The sequence below is a fragment of the Arvicola amphibius genome, chromosome 3, assembly GCF_903992535.2.
Source record: "Arvicola amphibius chromosome 3, mArvAmp1.2, whole genome shotgun sequence".
NCBI lineage: Eukaryota > Metazoa > Chordata > Mammalia > Rodentia > Cricetidae > Arvicola > Arvicola amphibius.
In genome coordinates this window covers 184,819,023-184,834,053 of record NC_052049.1, presented here as the reverse complement: position 1 = coordinate 184,834,053, position 15,031 = coordinate 184,819,023, and the positions used below count along the sequence as shown (strand labels likewise).

General features: G+C 53.4%; 2 protein-coding genes across 2 annotated transcripts; one reads left to right on the top strand and one right to left on the bottom strand.

The window, feature by feature from the left end:
- LOC119809014 (3-ketoacyl-CoA thiolase B, peroxisomal) lies at window positions 1-9,457 on the bottom strand. Its single transcript, XM_038321643.2, has 12 exons — window positions 9,184-9,457; window positions 8,959-9,052; window positions 7,892-7,949; window positions 6,072-6,151; window positions 5,635-5,677; window positions 3,861-3,959; window positions 2,846-2,926; window positions 1,559-1,749; window positions 1,233-1,412; window positions 920-975; window positions 686-831; window positions 1-359 (listed from the first exon to the last, which is right to left on the bottom strand). Exons 1-12 carry the CDS (start codon window positions 9,352-9,354, stop codon window positions 284-286), a joined length of 1,275 nt encoding a protein of 424 aa, XP_038177571.1. The 5' UTR covers window positions 9,355-9,457; the 3' UTR covers window positions 1-283.
- Window positions 8,768-15,031, top strand: Myd88 (MYD88 innate immune signal transduction adaptor). Its single transcript, XM_038321645.2, has 5 exons — window positions 8,768-11,337; window positions 12,008-12,142; window positions 12,532-12,712; window positions 12,892-12,983; window positions 13,233-15,031. Exons 1-5 carry the CDS (start codon window positions 11,010-11,012, stop codon window positions 13,385-13,387), a joined length of 891 nt encoding a protein of 296 aa, XP_038177573.1. The 5' UTR covers window positions 8,768-11,009; the 3' UTR covers window positions 13,388-15,031.

Here is a 15,031-nt window from a genome sequence, read left to right as displayed (position 1 = left end):
TGAGACATCATACATTTATTACGTCCATCCTGCCTCAAGGGAGGCACCGTCCCTCAGATGTCCACAATGATTTTGTAACCTCGGTGTTCCATGTTCACTTCGGCATAGCTTGGGGACCTTGACGGGGCAGCCCCTCCTCGTTGTGCCACCAATGATCATATTATCTAGATTAAAGTGCTGTGATGCACCCTCCAGTGCTGAGTGTCTCATGCAGATGGCTTCCGTAGAGTCCCCCTCTGGCCACCACTGTAGGACTCTCTGGGCAGTGCCTGCAGTCAGGGCTTCAGTACCCAGGGTATTCAAAGACAGCAGCGGCTCCCATCCCTGTCCCGATGCACATGGACACCACTCCATAAGCCCTGGGGAAAGAGCCTGTGTTGGCTGCGCAGAGCCTGCCCAAGCCGTGCCCTCACCAGGCAGCAACAAGGGCTCATGGACAGATGAGCAGAGCAGATCTGTGGGAACTGAGCCGTGGACAGACACACAGCCAGGTGGCAGACACCTTCCACAGGTTATGCTGCCTTTTAAACAAGCCATCAGGAAGGCAGGTCTCACCCCTCCATCCCTACTTCAGAATACCTGTATGTGCGTGCGCATGTGCACGCACACTCACCTCCCCAGGCCCCAGCCATCAGACACCCCAGCTCCAACACCCCTCACACCACTCCACAAGGAGCAGCCTTACCGTTTCCCACGGCGCTTCAGTTCATTGAGCAGCGTGACGACCTGCCTTGCACCAGTGCAGCCCAGGGGGTGGCCCAGGGCTATTGCACCCCCCAGGGGGTTCACCTTCTCTGCAGGAATTCCCAGCTTCTCCACACAGTAGAGGGCCTGGAAGGAGCCAGAGCAATGGCTGGAGCCTCCTTCCATCTGCTCTGAACCACGGGCCCAATTGATCCCACCAGACACCCAGGCTCACCTGACTGGCAAAGGCCTCATTGATCTCAAAGACGTCTATGTCATTCACAGTCAGCCCTGCAGGCGAGATACAGAGCAGAGCTGACAGTCATGGCGGGATTCTGGATTTCCTCTGGGCTCCACCCCAACTACAGCTCTTGTGGTCCATCTGTGCCAGGCGAGTGGGTCCCAATGGTAGGATAGGGAGGCCTTGGCTGTGGGGCGCTAGCCTGACCCACCTCCATTCCAGAGCATCCACAGGTCAAACCCAGCACACCCCAGTCCCAGATACAGGTAACAGGGGTCCAGGTACAGGGTGAGAAGGGGCCATTCACCTGCTTTCTGCAAGGCTGCAGGGATGGCATAGGCAGGACCGATGCCCATGATGTCAGGAGGGACGCCGACCACTGCATAGGACCTCAGGACCCCAAGGATGGGAAGGCCCAGTTCTTCAGCCTTGGACCTCCGGGCCAGCAGGACGGCAGCTGCTCCATCACTCACCTGACTGGAGTTTCCTGGTGGGGGAAGGGTGGGATGAGGAGGCCTCAGACTGAGCTGAAGAGAGCCAGCCCTCCACCATCACCTTGCCAAGGGGCCTCAGCTCCACGTCTTGGAGAAGAACTGGTCACCTCCATCAGCCCTCTTCCCGGCCCACGCTCACCAGCTGTGGTAGAGCCCCCATCCTTGAAGGCCGGCTTCAGCTTGGCCAGACCCTCCATGGTGGTGCTGGGACGGACGCCCTCATCCTGGGACACCGTGATGGTTTTCTTGTTGCCCTTGTCATCAAGGACTGTGGTTGTCACAGGCACGATCTCAGCTCGGAAACAGCCCCTGCTCTGGGCTCTCGCGGCCCTGCCGGCACCATGGACAGTGAGATACAGGCATGTATGAGCTCCCTTCTTGTCTGTCCCTAGCTTTTGCCAAAAAGTACAGGAGAACATATACCTCAGGGGTTGTAGTCTGGGAATATACTTGGCCCTTGGGGAGCTGTGATGGAAAGGAATTCTTCAGGACCCTCACCTATTTCTTGGTAGGGACAGCAAGCCTAAGGTCATCCATAAGCTCTTCATCTGCCCCACAGCTCTAGAACCCTATCTCAAAGGGGAGCAGGGAGTTAAAATAAATTTAATTTGTGTGTGAGCATGCACACATACACCATAGCATGCATGTAGCGGTCAGGGGTCAACTCTGGGGTGGAGGTGGAGGCCGTTTGTTTGTTTTCCAGCTGCCCAGACCCGAAATAATCACACAGAAACTGTGTTAATTAAAACACTGCTTGGCCTACTAGCTCAGGCTTTTTATTAACTAACTCTTACATCTTAAATTAAACCATTTCTATTATTAACCACGAACCTTGTGGTAAAACATAAAATAATGGAAAAAGGTTAAGATGTAAGAGCTAGTTAATAAGAAGACTGAGCTAGTAGGCCAAGCAGTGTTTTAATTAACATACTTTCTGTGATTATTTCGGGTTTAGGCAGCTGGGAAACTAACACACAGCCTTTGCCTATACTGGGGAATCAGTTTTCTCCTTTCATCTTGGTAAAGGCAGTGTCTCATTCTGTTATACTGAGTTCAGGTAGCTGGGCCACAGACTTCTCACTGCTTCTCTTGTCTCCACTAAGACCCCTGCTTGAGCAGGCCACCTGGCCCAGACACTATGTGTCTCTTTGCTTTCTCTTCTTTGTGTAGCTGGGTTGATCAGCCTAGCCTGCCCAGAGATCTAAGGCTTTGTATTTCTCTGAAGGCAGCCCAGCTTTGCCTGAGGTCAACTCCCCACACTCAGGCCTATGCCCTAGCCCAACTCATCATGATGCTGGCCACTGCAGCCTCCCAGCTAGAGATATGAGTTTTGCCCCTTGGGAAAGAAAGCTCTACTTGAAACTAGTAGGTTGGCCCCATGACCTACTCTCCACCCCTATTAATAGCCCACCCCAGCCGCACTCACTTCTGCTGGGAGGCCAGAGCAAAGGCATCCTGCTTCTGCCGTGAAATGCCAAACCGCTCAGCCACGTTCTCCGAGGTTATCCTAGGCACAAACAGCAAAGCAGGAGGCTGTGGGTCTGCTGGCCTGAGGGCCAGGGCCGTACTGAAGGCCTGTGCTTGCATCTCTGGGCATCCAGGCCAGAGTTTCCAGTCCATGCTCCAGGGACTCCTGGCCAATCACTGATATTGATCACCCATGTCAAGAGATGCTCACAGGTTCACACTTCAAAGACACCCTCTTACAGTGTAGAGCAGCCTAAATGTGGGGTCTACGAAGGAACTGTCCCCTGGGTAGGTTGCCTCAGCCCATAAGACAAGGGCAGGAGGGATGCTGGGGGTACTACCTGGCCTCAGTTTACCTATGGCTTCCAGGCTACTCTTGGAAACACAGGATGTAGACACAGCCAGGTCAGTTTGGAGTTCTCACAAAGCCAGCCTCCCCAGAATCCTTTGCCCTTGACACACTATGGAGAGCTCACAGTCATGGTTGCAGAACTAAAGCACTGGAGAGATGGAACAGATTCCCCAAACTGCATCTCACAGGCCCAAGTCCCTCCCAGGCATGCATAGGAACCTGAGTTACCCATGTTCTCAACTCTTGAGGCCTCCAAGGCTTTGGGGCCTGCTACCACTGCCTTCCCTGACATAGCATCTCAGCCAGGGAAATGCAAGATGAGCTACATTTGGTGGAAACTTGTGTAATCAGAGAGGACTCTGTGTGTATACGTGTGTGTGTGTGTGTGTGTGTGTGTGTGTGTGTGTGTGTGTGTTTTGGGTGGGTGGGGGGAAGGCAGGTCTCAGGAAAGGGAAGTCAAGGGCATCATCAATCCCATATCCAGTTCCTATGGAACATATGACACCCAGAGGAAGAAGACAAAGCTAAGTACTGCCAGCCACAGAGGAGAAAAATCCCTGAAGGACAGGCAGAACAGTGACCAGGCGTACACACACACACACACACCCCTGTGGACACTCACCCCATAGGAATCAGGCAGTCTCTGGCCTTCTCGTTCTCCAGCAGACGTGAAGAAATGTTCCCAGGGTTCCCTCTCTCAGACAGGGACATGGACTCCACCCTGAGGAGAAGGAGTGGTCTTAGCCCTAGTAGGAAGCCCCAGGGAGGGCTAGCTAAATGGTAATTTCTGGGCAAATTTCAGGCAGTTCGGGGAGTGTGGTAAGCTGTCTAGGAAGCCCGAGGAAGGCAGATAATAGCCATGAGGCAGGTTGAGCTTATGGAGCAGCTGAGCCTTTCTCCCACAAGCCCAGTCACTGCTTCAGACCCACCCTCAGGGCCATGGCCAGTGCTGAGGCAGGAAACTGGCTGCCCCCAGGGTACCCACTCCCACCCCCCCCAGCTCAAGGCATATGCCCTGAGTTAGGCCAAGCTCTTCATAGCTTCCAAGTCAAAGGGGGAAGGGAGGAATTCCTTAGGTTAATGTCAATCAAAGGGAGACCTGGCTGGAGTAGACAGGGAAGATGGACAGAGATTAGGTGTACAGGGCTCAGAAAAGGGGTGTGGGGGTGAAGCTTCACGACGGTAGCAGATGGCCTTAGCTGAGTGTTTTGTCCTTCCCTGGTCATTAGCTCAAACTCTTCCCAAACAGTGACACCACGTGACACACACCCCATGGGGTTAGCTGGTTCCACGGCAACATTCACAGAGATGAATCGGTGTCCCCTCGTAAAGTTGATGACAGTGAGGTCTGAGTGGGGAGGGATTTGCCCACAGCTGTCCAACCTGGACCATAAGCTGCCCTCTCAAAGGCTAGGGGATGGTCAGGACCACCTGCTTTGTCTCCACTCCTAGGGCCCTTAAACTGACTGGAGCTAGAATCCCAGTCTTTCGCTCAAGTCACCAAATCTGCTGTCCTCATTATGACAAACATGAAGGACAGCAAAAGGCAGGCAGGCTGTGACCCTTGCCCACCACGGTCTCTGTTTGTGGACTTTGGCTGTTATCCTACAGACACACAGGTTAGGATGACCCAGTGAAGGGCAGCTAAGAGCTGACCATAGGCCAGCTATGCTTCCTGACAAAAACATTGCACAGAGAATAGGAAAGGCTGCTGGCCCGGGCCATGCCAAGGTGTTCCCTAGATGTCTTTCCGGCTTCAGACACCCCAAGTCTAGGCCCTGGACGCTGCCGTCCCTTGGAACCACTTCCAAGTTAATTTCTACAGGCAGAAGTAAAGCTGTAGTCTAGGTGGTGACAGAGAACAGATAGCCAACAATCTGTCCCTCAGAACCCAGTTGTAGCCTGAGTGCCAGGTTGGCGACAAAAGAATGGATAGACTAGTAAAACAGTTACACAATAAAAGCTGTCCTTGGCTCTAGGCTGGCTTCTAACCTAAGATCCTCTTGTCCGTCTCCTTCTAGCCGGATGAACAGGCATGAGCTACTGTGCTCTGCTCTAAGTGTCTCTGGGTTCAGGGACCAGATCTGCTATTCCTCTCTCAACATGCACGGAGAATACGCTCTCAAGTGTAGCCCTCTCTGAGCATGCTCGACCACATTTTTTAGTTCTGGCAGATTCCCAGGCTACCTTAGCCCAACTCTCTCTATGGCTGGTGCTGAGACTGGGCCATTTCCAAGCAGCCCAGAGCATAGGTCACTCCTGGGCACATTTCTGGGAGCCCAACCTAGCCAGCTGCCATGGTGGACAGGAGAATCATGGCCCCTCAGAATCGAGGAGAAGAAAATTAGTTTGATTGTTACATTGGTTAATAAGGTCCGGCAGGAAGACCGTCTTACCCACAGGCCATGCCAATGTCATAAGACCCATTTCTGATGCCACCTGCAACGAAAGCACTTCATAACCATCCTTGGCCAGAGTGGGCCTGCCCTGGAGCAGCACAGCCCGTTCCCTCCCTGCTCTCGGGGTACATTCACCAAAGTCTCACAGAAGACCCAGGAGCACCCAGGAAGGCTTGGGGTCTGACAATGGGTATTCCTCCACTCCTCTCTGCCTAGGGTCCCTGGGGTCAAGAACCAAGGTCAGAGCCAATAGTGATGGTTCATGTTTTTAATCTTAGTACTCTGGCAGATGCAGGAGGATCTCTGAGTTCCAGGCCAGCCTGGTCTACAGAGTGAGTTCTAGGACAGACTCACAGAGAAACCCTATTTCAAACACAACACAACAAAACAAAAACCCCGGGCATGCTCATGGGCCCCTGGCAGTCACAACTCACCAGCGATGTTGGCCACTGCCTGCAGCCCTGACGAACACTGTCTGTTGACAGTAGACAATGGGACAGTCTCTGGAATGCCGCTGGAACAGAAGGGGAGATGAGATGGCAGTCAGCCCTGGACATGTAGCCAGCCCTGAGCATGCTACGGCCTCATAGAAAACAGGCCCCACGAGGCTCCAGGGCTCCATTACGGTGCATAGTAGTGTGCATGGAGGGATAACAGCTGTCACTGTCCCCACCAGGGTAGACATATGTAAAGGAGGGATCAACTACCTGGAAAACCCTGTCACTATGGCCACTTGCAACCAGGGTCCCCAAGCATATATCCTGTTACCTTGTGATTCTAAACCCAGCCAAGGGAGGCTTGTTTGGGCCACAGGCATTCTTCCTCGCCTGCTGAAGACTTCACAAAGGAAAGCAGTCATCGCTTTTGCCCACAGAGGCAGACCACCAGCCTTAGAGCGAGGTCTCACAGACAAGGCCGCCAACCATCTCCGCCACCTGGCCTCACTCACCAGCACTAACACCTGTGTGCCTGTGTGGTTCTCTGAGAATCTGCTCTTGCCCGGATGAAGAGTGCTTCCGGCATGTTTGTACCGGGCACTCCTCGGGCTTCGACACTGGGTTTAGCTCTGGCCACCACCTTGGGTGGCCCTCTGGATAGATAACCCATCTTGTCTAACAGTACAAAAGCCTTATTTCTAGCGTCTCCTTAGACGAGCTCAGGAAGTTCCTTGAGAAGCTTGCTGCTCCTGCTGTACAGTCAGGCTTGGAAACTCTCAGGCCAGGCTCTCACCGACAGCTTTTCAGGCTTGATACATTCTTAGCTTCAAATTACCCATTCATCAAGCCCCTTCCCGCAAGGCATCACGTTTTCATCAAATAATTTGTACTGAGCACAAGGTACTGTGTTGAGGAGTTTAAGACACCAGCAGTACTGTGTCCCAGAGGATGCCCAACCAATATGCAAAAAAGAAAAAACTAATCCACTGTCAAAGATGCAAATTACAGGGCCAGATGGCAAAGCCATAGCACAGGGAGGCTCACAACAACCCATCGGACAAGAAGGCCACTCTTTTGACCCTTGAGAGCCAGTCTCCAAAGATATTTGGGCAGGGGTTGGCTGCCCTGGGACAGAAGGGGACAGAATGGGCAGAGTAGTGCATTCAGGAGACAGACAGGGTAGATGAAGGAGGGAAAGTCAAAGTGAGCAAGCAGGGAAGAGGTGTGAATGGAAAGTTACCAGAGGGATAGAAAGGCCTTCGACCCCAGGCTAAGTCTGACTCCCCCTAGTCTCTAGAGGTTCTGTTTTCTGCCCTACTCTGACACTGACCAGTGTGGCTTTTATGTCTCATCCACCTGAGGGAGGATGGTCTGTAATTAACTAATGCTTCCCCAACCGGAAGATGGCCCGGGAGGAGGAGGTGGGCGCTCATCCTGGCTTCCCCCTCCCCACCGCCATTCTTAAGCTTCTGATCAGGGACTGCACCTGGACTCCTCAGGCAGCTCACGTAGGAATGGAAGCAAAGTCACGGTGGCTATTGGATTATTTACCTGACATGTGAAGACAGAGTCCACATGTCCAAAGGCTAAGCAACACGTTGGCTTTGGGAAAAATTAGGCCACCTTTGCCCCAATCTCAAAGCCCTGGGTGTCCTGGCTGTGGGCCAGGTAACACGCCCTTCAAAGTAGGAGAAAAGTTGGGCCCAAGGATTCCAGTTGATTTGGTATCTAGTGTCCAATCTGATAACCTGTCACCTACAGACTGGTCAATGGTGCTAGAATCCCCCCCACCCACCCACCAGAGGTAGAAGGATTACCTCAGAAATTGGCCAATGCGCGCCATGACTGCCCCAGCTCCTGGCTGAAGTACATTGCCTGTAGATAGAAACCTCCCTCAGTACCAAGTTTTGCATCCTGACTTTCAGCTGTGAGTCCCAAAGAGGACGGCATACAGATATTTCTCCAGGATCACTTCGGGATGTTCCCAGACTCATGTGAAACTATAGAAGTTAAGAGTCTGGGGAACGGGGAGCCAGCTACCAACCGCCCGTCACCCACCAGCCCAGTGCTGGAGGGCCACCAGCATGCTTGCTTAGGCATGCTCCTCCACATCAGCAAGCTGGGCCAGTGGCCTGCTCGCCTGGCAACAGGAGAGAGCCTCTAGGGTAAGAGACACAGGGCAAAGCCTCAAAGCTGAGGGAGGTAGGGCTGTGGGGGAGGGAAGCGAGTCTGCAATGGCTAGTGTCCCCAGGTGTCCTTCCCCAAGCCCTGTTTCACCTTGGAAGGAGGAACAGGCTGGCATCCCCGGGCAGAACCATGTCCTACGCGATGTTGTTCTAATTTAGGGAAAAGCGGGGGTTAGGACAAGGCTGGGTGAACCCTGTTTACACCTGTAGCCGGGCTGACAGACAGAATGTCGGTGTAGGTGGAGAACTGTGGCCTCCCACCTCCCCGAGTCTCCAGGAACATCTGGGCTTTAGAGCAGTGGTTCTCAACCTCTCTAAGGCTGCCACCCTTTAACACAGTTCCTCATGTTGTGCTGACCCCCAAATGTTATTTTGTTACTACTTCATAACTGTAATTTTGCTACTGTTATGAAGCGTAATGTAAATATCTCTGTTTTCCGACGGTCCTAGGAGGGGTCGCGACCCACAAATTGAGAATCGATGCTTTAAAGTATCTACCACAGGGCATTCTGCTTTCCACCGCCACTCAGCTGGCTGCTGCGCTTGGAGGTGGAGCACGGGCCATCAAGGGATCATCCCACTGAAATCAGTGGAGTCTGTCAAGTGTTGCTCTGTGAAACCCGGGTTCGCGGTGAGAAGAGGAGGCCCCGGAAGGGAGGGCGAGGAGGACCCGGCGCGGGCCTGGCAGGTGAGCTCACCCACGGAGATGTCTCCCAGCTGCTCAGGCCTGAGGTTCACATCCTGGAGAACCGCGGTCAACACGGCCGACAGAAGCTCGTCAGGGGTGGTGTCCTGCAGGACGAAGCGCAGCGGCAGTGAGCTCAGCTCCCGCATCCCCACCCGAGGACTCTGCGGTCACCGTAGCCCAGCGAGTTACGCACTGGCCGCCTTCTGCGACCCTCGCCCGTCGGAGGGGGTCTCACCTTGAAGCCGCCGCGGCCAGAACGGCCGATGGGGGTGCGCCGTCCGTGCACCACCACCACGTCGGAGGCCGAGGCCTGCGGGAAGCCCGCGGAGCAGGGCGCTGCTTGCAGCGCGGAGCTCGACTCGGGCCTGCCGGCCAGGTGTCCCAGCACTACCTGCAGTCGATGCATCGCGAAGGTGGGTCCCGAAGATTTGCCTGGGTTCTGGGTGCAGAGCTCGAAGAATAAAAGAGATCGCCGGCGCAGGCGCAGGACAGCCTCTACCTAGTGAGGCCTAAAAGTTGAACACAACCCTGGTAGACTAATATCGCGAGTGATGGGGTGGGGCTCCCAAGAGGCCCGCCCACTCCTAGACACAACCAATTAGACTAAGGGGCGTCTGCTTGAGGGCACGCCCCAGATACCCACCCCTCCCCGGAGCCCCGCCCAAGGCTCTTCCGGAGACACTCTTTTCACTAAAAGCCCCGCCCACCAATTCTACGGAGGCCAATCAGAATGTCACCCTTAACTCTCTCCCAGAAACGCAGACTGGAAACCTAAGTTTGCGCAACCTTTTGCAGACACACGGAAAGGAGATACCCCAAACTTTTGGTTTCCTAAGATGAACGCAGCCTCAAGGGAGCCCCTCCTCCAAAACACTGAGCTCAGCGCGCAGCTGCTCCAAAGGCGGGAAGGCGGAGCCCGGCACACGGCTTCTCCCTTTGCTGAGCGAGCTAGGAAAAACACTAGAGTCTCCCATTAAAATTTGCTCTGTTCTGTCCGGCGTCCCAAAACCCAGAACCGAGGACTTAGATGTTTCAGCGCCTAGTTCGGCCCCGACGGGGTTGGACTGTCACAGATGCGTACTCAGAAAACAAAGCAATTTTTGTTTCCTGGTTGGTATGAAGAACCGACTTTACAAATGTGAGGAAAAGCAGGCAAGTTCTAAATGTAGCATGTTCCACACGTCTTCAGCTTAGTTTACGTCTGCTTGGGATGATGTCATTAGTGTCCTCATTCCCCTAGGAATTCTACTAAGACGGGGGAGGGGGGTGGAGAGAGTGGAGACCCTGAGTTAGAGATTGACACCTAAATAGATTAACTAAGTGAATTAGCAAAAACAAGGTTCCCTAGCTAAACTGTACTCTCAGCATTAAAGAGTAAGGTGGTAGGTCCGCGTGGTCTTTTGCAGACCCCTCGAGGGTAGAACTGGATTTGCCTCATACCAAAGGACAGGATGCCCTAAATGCCAACTCGCGGGTAAGGTTGTAGCCTACCCCTTTAAAAGGCAGTCACCGCTGGCACCAGATGGCTGAGGGCAGATTGTGGCTTCACGTTGCCACTTCCGAAGTCACGTCTGTCTCTTCCTTCCCATTACCAGAAAACAGGTTACTGTACATAAGGACTGTAACTCCTTCATGTCCTAAACAAGACGGATTCATTTCACCATGCATTGCCACCACTACCAGATCGACCAGCACAGGTCTGTAGGCCATGAGACCAAAGCCAGAGACCTTTTTCCAGGTTCTCACACCTTCAAAGGGAGTCGAGCAAAGGTTAGACACAAGTGGGGTGGAGCTCAGGCCCTGTGTTCAGATGCATGCGCTCGCGCATGCACACACACATACATACACACACACACACACACACACACACACACACACACACTCTCCGAGGGCAGTGGCGGGGCACCCCAACTGCGTTCTTGGGCCAGGGACTCCAGATTCTAGCAAAGGGCGGAGCTTCTCGGAAAGTGAGGGAAGGCGGGGCTGGCAGGAACCCTAGGGGAAGTAGGAAGCTCGGCAGGCGAGCGGACCGGACCTCACCGAGGCTCAGGCTGGCTCGCCATGTCTTCGGGAGGCCCGCGCGTGGGATCCGTGTCCCGGGACTTCTCCAAGTTCTCCCTACCGTTGGCCGCGCTCAACGTGGGAGTGCGGCGCCGTCTCTCGCTATTCTTGAATGTCCGGATGCCGGTGGCGGCCGACTGGACCTTGCTGGCGGAGGAGATGGGCTTCGAGTACTTGGAGATCCGACAGATGGAGACGCGCCCTGACCCCACGGGCAGTTTGTTGGATGCCTGGCAGGGGCGCTCTGGTGCGACGGTCGGCAGACTGTTAGAGATGCTGGCCACGCTGGACCGTGAGGATATACTGCGGGAGCTGTTGCCCCACATCGGTGAGGACGCGTGCTTTCTGGCTTTGCTCCAATGGTCCAGGAGGCTGGCCTTGGCATATCAATCTTGTTTCATTTTTTTTGAGGTGTGCTGGGCAGGGAGGGAGAGATGGTCGAATTTTCTGTCAACATGCAGGACAGCACAGGGATTGGGAGAGGGTTCAAAAGCCCTAGTTAGGGTGTGGAATGAGTCTAGGCAAAGACCTCGCATCGGGCCCAGGAATCAAGATCTGCTTCTCTGGGAGCACCTAATAGTGTCAGGAGCAACTGGGTAGGTGAAGGACTAAAGCCCTTTCTGTCTCTCGCGGGCACTCAACACAATGCCCCTGCCCACAGGTACCTTGCTAGATGGGAGTCACCACTCTCTCTGAGCACTTACCAGATACCTGAGCCCTTCTGCGTTCAAGTCCCCCACCCCACCGCACTCAAGAGCCTTAGAAACTGGATGCAGGGTGATGTGTGAGAGGCAGGTGCCAGCTGTACTTTGTTGGCCTCCCAGATGCCTACTTTGGGAGAGTCAGATAGGAGGGCCTGTTTGTCGGATCTGTCCATGGCTCCAGTGGCTACTAGAGAAGGTCCAGAGCCAGTGGAACACAGACAGGGTGTAGATGCTGAGTGTGTACAGCAGCCTGGGCAACTGGGGAGCCATCTACACCCCATCTCTTCTTCACAGAGAATGACTGCAAGAAATACAAAACGAAGCAGCAGATGCAGGAGTCTGAGAAGCCCTTACAGGTGGCCAGAGTGGAAAGCAGTGTTCCACAAACAAAGGAGCTGGAGGGCATCACCACGCTTGACGACCCGCTGGGTGAGGGCAGAGTGTTGTTCCCCTGGATAAGCTAGGTGGGCCACAGCCCCGGGATGCATGCAGAGCATGGATATTGCCCTACAGACAGACGGACCTGGGGCCTTGAGCAAGTCCCTCCTCCTTTCTGAGTCTCGGTTTCCCCATTCAAGAGATGAGTATAAAAGCAGCCCTATATCTGAGTGCTTCTGAGACCGTAGTGGCATGTCTCCATCATAGTTAACCAGCTTTCATCTGGGAAGGAGTTATCTTTTCACTGGTGGGAAGGGCATTCGTAAGACATCACTTCGGGATGGATACAGGCCCGGGTTCCCTTGATGGATGACTTCAGGTTGGGCTCCTTCCAGCCTTCCTGCAGATGGCTGACCACTGCCCTTGTCCCCTGTCCTCAGGACAAACACCAGAGCTTTTCGATGCCTTCATCTGCTACTGCCCCAATGATATTGAGTTTGTGCAGGAGATGATCAGGCAGCTAGAGCAGACAGACTATCGGCTGAAGCTGTGTGTGTCCGACCGTGACGTCCTGCCAGGCACCTGTGTCTGGTCCATTGCCAGTGAGCTCATTGAGAAAAGGTTGGTGAGGCATCCCAGTGGGCAGGTGGGTGAGGTCCAGAAGTCCAGAGGCTAGGACTCCCCTGCCATCTGGACTCTATGCTGGGTAGCCTGGGTACTGTGGTACTCCCAGAGGCTAGTTTCTGGGGGTAAGCTGAAGGAAGTCATCATGATGCCTGCGTTCTGCCGCTCTCCCTTAGGTGTCGCCGGATGGTGGTAGTTGTTTCTGATGATTACTTACAGAGCAAGGAGTGTGATTTCCAGACCAAGTTTGCTCTCAGCCTTTCTCCAGGTAAATTTAGGCCTGTTTTGGTCAGAAGGGAGGGGAGGGGAGGTATAGCCTTAAGATTCAAGACCAAGAATGCAGGACCAAAGCATGCCAGATTTCTGAGTGAGTGTACCTGCAAAGTTCTTTAGTCATGGATATGTACCACGGGTACCTAGCTCGTGGGGCACTGGTGTTATCCCTTGCTTTGGAGACAGGGTCTTCCCCACCACAGGGCAGGGGCCTGGTCCCAATACTATACCATTTGGCCTCCAGGTGTCCAACAGAAGCGGCTGATTCCCATAAAATACAAGGCAATGAAGAAGGACTTCCCCAGTATCCTGCGGTTCATCACTATCTGTGACTATACCAACCCTTGCACCAAGTCCTGGTTCTGGACCCGCCTTGCCAAGGCTTTGTCTCTGCCCTGAAGATGGCCCCAGCAGCTCTAGGTCTGTCAGCCTGCCCTTGCCTCCTCTGACCCTGTAGGAGGGAATTTATAGTCCACTCATCCCTAGAGGTTCTAGCTGAACTTCCACAGCAACCAAACCCCATCTGGACACTCTCCCTCAAGTCCTGGGTGGAATGAGTGACTGAAATTGACTTTATTGCTTGCTGGGTTGTCAGCCAGCACAGTGATTACCAGAGTCAGTTGACTCTGTGTAGAGGACCAGCTAAGTTACATCTGAGCCATCTTTGGCCTCAGTTTCTCCACCTGAGGAACAGGATATGGAGATCGGACAGGAGCATGGGAAGACACTGTTCTGGCTGATGGAGAGCTGGTTATTATGGGACCACAGCCTTGCCAGGACGACTTCCTCCTGTCTCCTGTCCGCCTTGCTTTCCTGTCCCTCCTTTTACAGGGCAATGCGGAGGTGAGCTGACTTGGACCCGGATTCTCTCAAACTCTCCTATCTGCATCTTTAACGCCCTCAGTCTCAGCCCCACGTTTGGTGGTCACTGGTCTGGGTAACTGGGATTGCTTTTCCCTCCCATGTAGCCATACCTGTGCACGTATTTCAGTTTTGCCTTGCTTGAAGAGGATCATGTCCTCTGACATGCCTGTCACTTATAGTAGCCCCAACAGGGCCATCAGGATGATGTCATCAGGGAATCTTCCTCTCTGGCCCACCAACACAGAGACTTTTTACCAACTTTCTGCACCTCCATTACCTACTTGGTTAACAAGAAGCAAATATAAAAAATGTCCTTTCCCCAGTGCTTGGAGTCTTGTTCATGCAGATGCATGTAACATGCTCCCTTACACACACAGGCATCTGCATACATGTGTTTACTTTGGGACAGCTCCCAAGAGTGGCTGAGTGGAAGAGTTCTACCATCAAGGAGGCCTGGCCATCTCCCTGGACAAAAATGGGGTGCCTTTACTACAGGTGGTAGTGCATGCCTACAATTCCAGCTTTTGTGAGGTAGGGGCAGGAGAATCAGGAGTTCAAGACTCTCCTCGGCTACACACCAAGTTTAAAGGCCAGCCTGGACTACATGACTACATCGCAGCCCATCACACACACACACACACACACACACACACACACACACACACACTACCACCACCACCACCACCACCACCACCAAAAGAAGAAGAAGAAAAAGATGGGACACTATTAATTTCTTCTCTCTTTTCTCTAATCATTGAAAGCAAATGTGAGAGCATGTGTGCCTTCAGCAAAATAAAGTTGAAAAAGGAGAAGCTGCCTCACACCACAGCTCGGCTGCTTCCTCCCTAGCAAGATGGTTCCCACATTCCTCTCAAGCGCTCTGTCGTGGAGGCAATGTCTCTGGTCTTTGTGCTCAGGGCATACCCCAGGGTCCTGAATCCAACAGAACATGGGTCTCAGTGTCTGGGGCTGGAATGGAGGCCCCATCACATGACCTCACAAAGCACTTCCGTGCTTGATATTGGGCATTTTAGGGCAATCTGGGCAAAATATCTTCTATACCTGTTATATAGGTTTTATGAGAACTTCAGTGAGATTAGATGGGATAAAGGCTCATATTTGCCATTTGTACTTCTGTACTTGAAATTTATAATAAAATTTATTCTATTTGAGAAAGCA

Bases quoted from the DNA above. Each gene is read 5' to 3' on its own strand.
- LOC119809014 (XM_038321643.2), bottom strand. From the start codon at position 9,354: ATGCATCGACTGCAGGTAGTGCTGGGACACCTGGCCGGCAGGCCCGAG. The intron at 9,053-9,183 runs GTGAGACCCCCT...TTCGTCCTGCAG, and splicing joins CTGGCCGCGGCGGCTTCAAG to GACACCACCCCTGACGAGCT. The intron at 832-919 runs GTGAGCCTGGGT...GGCTCCTTCCAG, and splicing joins ATGAGGCCTTTGCCAGTCAG to GCCCTCTACTGTGTGGAGAA.
- Myd88 (XM_038321645.2), top strand. From the start codon at position 11,010: ATGTCTTCGGGAGGCCCGCGCGTGGGATCCGTGTCCCGGGACTTCTCC. The intron at 11,338-12,007 runs GTGAGGACGCGT...TCTTCTTCACAG, and splicing joins GGAGCTGTTGCCCCACATCG to AGAATGACTGCAAGAAATAC. The intron at 12,984-13,232 runs GTAAATTTAGGC...TTTGGCCTCCAG, and splicing joins TGCTCTCAGCCTTTCTCCAG to GTGTCCAACAGAAGCGGCTG.